Raw genomic sequence first — 7,786 nt, forward strand, 5'->3', positions numbered from 1 at the left:
ACGAGCAAAATAGAATCAAGTGAATATTGAATCACCTTATATATCTAGTGAAGATTTTCATAATTATGTTTACTGTCAAATACTCCATCCAATAAAGATAGAAATCATGACAGATATTAATTTTCTTCAGGTGTGAGTGTACCTCAGAGAGTTGTATTATCATCCTCATCCTTGGCACTTGTCTATGGAGTGTATTGGCTGGTTGATGACGGTGAGTAACCATGTTGACTTGGCGAGTATTCCATTGAAGCACTATAAATGATGAAACAGAATGGCAAAATTAATAGATATGCCCAGATATTTGGCAACTAAAATAATTAAATAATGATATCTATAGATGCAAACCTGAACTGTGGAGAAGTTAGGCTGAAATCCGGACTTGTAAAATGCAAAAATGTGGATTAGTCAAACAAAGAAGAAATGCAACCTCTTGCAATTTTAGCAACACATAAGAAAGCAAGAAAAGAAGAAAGAAAGAGAGAATATTTGTACTGTTGTTCTTAACTTACCTGCTTGGACTAAATTTTGGGCTGGATGGAGAATAAGTTGGTGATGAGGGGCTGCAAAATAATATGGCATATAGTTACTTGGAGTGAAGAACTATAACAAAACAAGTGTGCAGTTGAGAACCAAAGTCACTATACTATTTTCAACTACCCAAAAAGCTAATATTGAGAACCAAGGTTAAGGCTCATCCTCATTTTAGTGTTGGCAACTTCCATTTCTGCATCCATTAGCAAAGTTCAACAATTAAAAGAATCCAAAGAATGACTCACCTATAGTATGGTGATGTGGGACTATACTCTGCAGATAACCGACTGTAATAAGGGGAAGTAGGACTATAGCTTGGTGATGTAGGGCTGTACCCAGGAGAGGAGGGGATATATGCAGGTGATATAGGACTATAGCTTGGTGATGTAGGGCTGTACTCAGGAGAGGAGGGGCTATATATAGGTGATATAGGACTATAGCTTGGTGATGTAGGGCTGTACCAAGGAGAGGAGGGGCTATATGTAGGTGATATAGGACTATAGCTTGGTGATGTAGGGCTATACCAAGGAGAGGAGGGGCTATATGTAGGTGATATAGGACTATAGCTTGGTGATGTAGGGCTGTACCCAGGAGAGGAGGGGCTATATGCAGGTGATATAGGACTATATGCCGGAGACGTCGGGCTGCAAAAGAATATAATTTCCGACTCAAATCTAAAGTTTTTTTTTTTTTATGAAAATAAAGTTTTCAGGATATCAATACAGTTTGGTTGCAAGTTCCATTTATCATATAGATTTCCAGAAACCAATATTAAAAGAATCCAAAGAATGACTCACGTATAAGTTGGGGAAAGAGGACTATAACTTGGTGACACAGGGCTATATACAGGAGAAGTGGGAGTGTACTTAGGTGAAACTGGATCATAAGCAGGTGAAGATATACTGTAGTCACTTCGATATGCGCTGTAACCACAGGCCATTCCATAAGGTGAAAAAACTGCATTATTAATTGGTGATGGCCGCAGATTTGGACTGGACAAATGAGTTGGTGACATCAAGCCATCAAGATAGGGAGTTGACATGGAGAAATGAGCAGGTGTCATGCCAAAGTCAAGACCATCCATATAACTAGGTAGCTGGAGATCAAATGCATTCTTAATCATCTCATCATTAAGATACAGAGAGCATTGTCCAGTGCCAAGGGGCGCAAGCTGGCCTAACATGATGTTTTCGCTGACACCCCTTAAGTGATCAGCCTCAGCATATGCTGCAGCATCAAGGAGAATATCAACAGTCTGTTCAAATGAGCATCTCATCATTGGACCGGTATCATTTTGGTTGATACCATGGCGCGTAATTGACATCAAATGGCCACGATAAGTCATAGTATCACAAAGAATAGCGAGATGCCTGTAATTGACATAAGATCCATCAAAAGAGATGACAGCACGCAATTCATTCAGAAGAGCCCGCCGAACTGCCTCAATTCCAAGGACTTCAATAATTTCAATAAGGTGGTTGCTTATGGTCCTTGTTGCATCAACTTGCTCATGGCACATTGCAGCTAAAAGGTTTACACCTTCAGTTTCAAGCATCCATTCCTTATGAGTCTGAAAACCTTCATTGTCATCAAATTTTGGAACGTCAATACTTTTTAAAAAAACTTTGCTGATGCCAGGGATGCCACGTAATGTCATCTCAGTAAGCATGTTGCTTTCTATTCTCTTTAAGAAACCATCATCAGCAGAATCATCCTGAATCTCTCCCCGGTGGGCTTCATCATTCACGATTCGGATACGAAGTATGAGCTTTTCAGCATTGTCATAATTGAAAATACATTTCAAATCATCATCAAACACATGTTTTATCTCCTCAGCGATGTCAGCCATGCTCAACTTCTTATCCACCATCATCTCTCGGTTTAATTCTATGCGAAGCAACCAAGGTGACATTCTTTCAAGAGCAACTTCTTCATCAGGCATTTCATTGTACAACTTCACAAAATCAACATCTTCTTCAATTACAGTATACAATGGGTCTGGATCATACCACACCTCTGTAGCTTGTGTCACTCTCCTAAGTGTAGTAAGCTCTAACTCACACTGCACACGTTTGGCCTCCTCTGAAGTCCTACTAACCTCAGGTTTCAAATACACAGACAAGGAAGGTGTTTTGATTCTCTTGGCCACATTAATAATTTCTGTTAACCTGGGAACACCAAGTGTAACATTCTTAGCACTTACACCAGCATAGTGGAATGTGTTGAGAGTCATCTGAGTAGCCGGCTCCCCAATAGATTGTGCCGCCACACAACCAATCATTTCCCCCGCAGTTACTAGTGACTGCTGGAATCTTGATTCTATCTCTCCCACTAACCATTCAAATGCTTCGCGGGAAAGCTTATATTCCTGCAAGACCCTTTTACTGGAAAGAGTGCTGCGAAGAAGGATATTGAACAGGACAGTAGCATTCTTCTGAGCTTCTTGACTAAGGAGATCATCACCAGGAACAACTTTAAGTCTCTCCTGTAGCTTATCAACAGCTTCTACAATTTCAATCGGGTCCATATCAGAAGGCCTTCGAAAGTCAATCTTAAATGTCTTCTGAGCATTCCTGATAAGCCTCTTAAGGTTAACAGGCAGTGGAAGAGAACTAGTACCAGTAGTGGCAATCTCATTTGCAAGCAGATGTCTATCATGTTCAAGCATTTCAAATTCATCCTCAAGTAAATTACGAAGCTCTATGCTGGATTTCAAGTCTTCAATAGGCCCTTCAAGCATGTAACTAGGATTCCAGTTCTCCTTATCAAACTCATACTTAAAGGTCCTATCAAAGTCTGACTTTTTCATTTTCAGGGAATCAAGATTCTGTGTTTCAATCCAAACAGCATCCATACCATCTTCTCCATAGAGAAATTGTATGACATCTCCTACGGAGTTCCTAACAGTTCCATCGTATTTGACCATAATATCCTCCATAGCCTTCACAAGCCGCCTTTGGATGTATCCAGTTTCAGAGGTCTTCACTGCAGTATCAATAACACCTTCCCTACCTCCCATGGCATGGAAAAAGAACTCTTGTGGGGTCAGCCCTCGAAGATACGAGTTCTCCACAAAGCCTCGGCTTTCAGGCCCATAATCATCTTTTGTAAAGTGTGGCAGTGTCCTATCTATGAACCCAAATGGAATTCGCTTGCCTTCAACATTCTGTTGACCAAGACAAGCAGTCATCTGAGATATGTTGATAAAACTTCCTTTGGAACCAGCTGTCACCATTGCTTTCAGATTATTGCTCTCAGATAAACTTGTCTGCGCTTTTTTCCCGGCATCATTACGAGCTTCGTTCAGCACCTAAGATTGCCAATAACATGAAACATCATATTCAAGCAAATGCAGCATTTAGTAATATATCAAAGTGACCTGCAATATAATTGAATCACCTCATTCACTTTCTTCTCAAATGTATCCATCATTGTCTGACCGGGTTCAGACTCCAACTTCTTTTCTTGAGCATCCCTAAATAGTGTTTTCACTTTCTCTTTTGCCACTGAAATAGTCTGGTTAATAACCTCCATAGTCGAAGCGTCCGCAATCGAATCACCAATTCCAATGCTAAAAGAATTCTGCAGAAGCCAGTAGTTTACAAGCCACTGAGTGTGACCAAGAAATTTACGAGCTGCATCGGGGCCAGCGTCTTCCCTGTATTCAAGCCAACATTAGCGAGGGTGTGCAAAGAAGAAAGTAACTGAATTATTACAGTTTCCAAAGCCACGTTTACCAAGATCATTAGATCAATTCAACCCTTTGCAAAGTTGTAAAGATGAATGGAACATTAACATTTTATATAGTGATGTTGCATACCAAATGACATGAATGAGACTTCCAGTAGATGCTCCAAGTGTCTTTTTGCAAAGAGTTCCGGTAAGTAGTTCCCCTTTTTCAATTCTGACCATAGTATCCCCTGGAGTTATTGATGATCCTCCTTCGTTATCATCATGCCAGCTAGAATACCTAGTTAAATTTATTTGCTTGGGAATAATAAGATTGAAAACTTGTTTCCCAGTCCACAATGGTTCTGGCTTCAATATTGCTGGTGTAGGAACATTCCCGTCGAAATCTTCCCACCACATTAGAATGTTCATAAATACATCCTTTAAAAAAGAAAAAGGAAAACAAAAAATTCATTAATCTGAGTAGCTTGTACAAGAACTTCTTCATATATCAAGTAACTGCAGCAATATATAAAAATTCGGTGAATAATACCTTTGTGATGAAGGTATCTCTCTTGGTGATTTTTCTGCATCCTAATAGTGTGTCTTGAACAATATCCATTACTGGTCTGTTTGATTGAGGAGATACAATGCATTTAGGCACCATCATGAGCTCCAACACCTCTGCTCTGGTTTCAAATGACTGAGGAACATGCATGTTCATTTCATCCCCATCAAAATCAGCATTATAAGGCCTAGTTACCGACAAATTAAGCCGAAACGTAGAATAAGGCATGATTTTGATTCTGTGCCCCATAGTGGACATTTTATGAAGACTAGGCTGACGATTCAAGAGAACTAAGTCTCCGTCCATCAAATGGCGCTCCACCTAAAATCACAACAATTGAAACTATTAGCAGACATCAAGAGGAAACCTTTTTAAAATAAGAAGAGAAACTGGTATCATCTAAAACACAATGCCTTGTATCCTATCTCCAAATGGGGATGGCAACTTTTCTTCAAATATCTGAGATCAAGCCTTTGCCCATCATCACGAATGATGTACTTGGCACCAGTTTTCCCAGGTGGGGGATTGGGTCCATACTCTACAAGCTCCTTCAACCTGTTTTTCACATTTTTTTGTAAATTAAAATTCTTTGTTTGGTTAATAATTATACAAAATGTTTTAAAAGCCAAGCAAGTAGAAAACCATATCCAAAGGACAACCTTTCAATATTATATGGAGTTACAGTCTCAGGGTATGTAAGGTTCAAAGCAATACTCCATGGCACTCCAAGTTCATCAATGTTAATGTTCGGCTCTGGTGTAATAACCGTTCGAGCAGAAAAATCAACTCTTTTCCCCATCAAATTTCCTCTAATCCGACCTTCTTTGGCTTTAAGCCTGCTACAAATTGATTTGATAGGCCTTCCTGTTCTTTGAGTAGCCTGTGAAAATTTTATCGAAATTCCAAATTCAACGGTTATAAAGGTAATGCAGATTATATCAGTAGCAAACGGCGGCATATGAACACAATCATACTCTTGGCAGTCCCGGCAACTCGTTATCAAAATATGCGGTTATATGGAACTGCAACAACAGAGAAAACTCGGAAAGAATATGCTGAGGTGATCCATTTTTCTCATGTCTCTTCAAATTTTCATTGTGCTTGATGATTGTGGCTAACTGATGAGTCAAGTCATCCTACATGCACCAACAATAACATAATCTAGGTAAGATAAAGATGAAAATGTTATCACTCATCACTATCATTGGTAAAGGATTAATTAAATTTAAAGAGCTTAGAAAACTTGTACAGCAAGTAAAGACAGTGCAAGAGAAGAGAACACTTTCCTCACACCTACAAGATGAGTGCATCATAACAGAAGGTCTCACTGGTGGAGGAGGAATTGGAAGAACTTGCAAGATCATCCAATCAGGACGCGCAAACTGCGGATTCAAGCCCAACAATTCGCAGTCCTCGTCGCTTATCCTTTTTAGAACACCAAGAACCTTCAATTGATTCAACATGTCTATTTATTATTTATTATTTACTATTTAGCAACAAACATAGAAGTCAACATAATAATAAAAATTCCGAACACGGATCAAATGTCAATTATTACCCTTTCTGCAGAAAGAATCTGTTTCCTTTCTTCGGGATTAGGAAGCTGTTCATGGTCATTGTTTTTGTTCCTCGGAGCTTTATACTCAGCAATCATTTTAATACCCTTAATAGTAATCTTGGGCTGCAAGGCACCGCAGCCAATTCGAACCAGCTCCTCAGAATCTTCACCACCTTGACACTTGCTTATGTTTTTGCAAGCATCCAAGATCCTCTGCAGCCTGTTTTTAGGGTTCCCAATCTTCAAAGCTTGTTCAAACTTCTTATCCTGCTCCAAAACCATAGTCAACTTAGAGAGAGACTACTAAACAAGAATTCAGATAAAATTCAAATTGAACAAAAGCAACTAAGCTCCTTCCTCCTATTAACTCAATGCATGGTTCTCAAAACATTTGAAATCGGACCTCACGCGCCAAAATCTTGGAGCAGTTGAAGCAAACACAACGCATGACGGTGAGCACCGTCTTCAAGAAACCAACGTGAAACATTGGCTTAGCGAGCTCCAAGTGACCGAAATGCCCCGGGCACTCAGCCATATCAGCCGTACACGTGGCACACCGGATCTTCCTATCAACGGTTCCAAGGCGAGGGTCGCTCAACCCTCCGACCTTTGGCTTCCCCTTCTCCGAGCTCTTCCCGTGCTCGATTTCCACCACAGAGTTTCTCCTCTGCACACACACACACACACAATCACGATCACAATACATAATCACAATCATTGTGGTTTCTTCAAGTTCGAGGGTTTTGAAATGTTTTAAGTTGGAAAACATTACGATTTCATCGGGGCTGAGAATTCCGAACTGAACCGTACGGACATTTGCAGTTTCCGCCGGCGAATAAGGAAACCTAATATCCATGGCAACCAGAACGGTGATGGAAAAGAAAATGCAGTTATTATTTGTTTATTCTTTATAACACAGAACTGATTTTTGCTTCGAATTTATGTGTTCATGTTCTTTTGAAGTTTGATCAATAGTTCTTGTTTTCTTTTTTGTTCTTTCTTTCAATTTCGGTCTTCAGGCTCGGAACATATCAAAAACCCTGGCAGAGGCGAGACGAGAGAGTTTTCTTTCTCTCGCGTTGCATAAATGACACAGAGAACAGTCAACGCCCAAAGACTCTATGATGGTATATTTATAAGCGCTGACGGGGAGGAGTTGTTACGGTGCGCATGAATGTAGGGTATTTAACTAGTCCGGCCACAAGTCCACAACCTTTTAATAAAATAATAGACAAAGCATTCATTTCAAGAAAAAAAAATATTTTCACATCGGAAAATTAATAGATAAAGCATTAATAAAATATTTTCTATAAAAAAATATATAATATACTAATTTAATATCTCTATACATAATCTTTGTCTATGTCTTGTCTCACAAATATAATTTTATATTTCTATAGATACATTTGATTCTAAAAACAACACAAAACAAGACAAAACACTAAAAATAAGACACAAAA

The 7,786-nt window shown here is 39.3% G+C and overlaps 1 protein-coding gene across 1 annotated transcript; it reads right to left on the minus strand.

Annotated features, from left to right (window-relative positions):
- On the minus strand, window positions 1–7,393 carry LOC112779840 (DNA-directed RNA polymerase II subunit RPB1-like). The gene is made up of 15 exons (XM_072227184.1): window positions 7,099–7,393; window positions 6,730–6,993; window positions 6,327–6,596; window positions 6,049–6,213; window positions 5,743–5,904; window positions 5,428–5,648; window positions 5,182–5,323; window positions 4,754–5,089; window positions 4,352–4,641; window positions 3,931–4,189; window positions 1,329–3,841; window positions 777–1,175; window positions 510–560; window positions 346–378; window positions 1–252 (listed from the first exon to the last, which is right to left on the minus strand). The coding sequence occupies exons 1-15, from the start codon at window positions 7,180–7,182 to the stop codon at window positions 183–185; spliced, it is 5,259 nt and encodes a 1,752-aa protein (XP_072083285.1). The 5' UTR covers window positions 7,183–7,393; the 3' UTR covers window positions 1–182.
- Between the last annotated feature and the right edge of the window lie 393 nt (window positions 7,394–7,786).

The sequence above is a fragment of the Arachis hypogaea genome, chromosome 19 (assembly GCF_003086295.3).
Source record: "Arachis hypogaea cultivar Tifrunner chromosome 19, arahy.Tifrunner.gnm2.J5K5, whole genome shotgun sequence".
In the NCBI taxonomy this organism is placed as follows: Eukaryota; Viridiplantae; Streptophyta; class Magnoliopsida; order Fabales; family Fabaceae; genus Arachis; species Arachis hypogaea.

What these genes read in the sequence shown, in the direction of transcription:
- LOC112779840 (XM_072227184.1), bottom strand. Translation starts at nt 7,182, where the DNA reads ATGGATATTAGGTTTCCTTATTCGCCGGCGGAAACTGCAAATGTCCGT. An exon ending in AGATTCTTTCTGCAGAAAGG is followed by an intron (nt 6,214 to 6,326) that starts GTAATAATTGAC and finishes AATCAATTGAAG; the next exon opens with GTTCTTGGTGTTCTAAAAAG. An exon ending in TTGAGAAGAAAGTGAATGAG is followed by an intron (nt 3,842 to 3,930) that starts GTGATTCAATTA and finishes TGGCAATCTTAG; the next exon opens with GTGCTGAACGAAGCTCGTAA.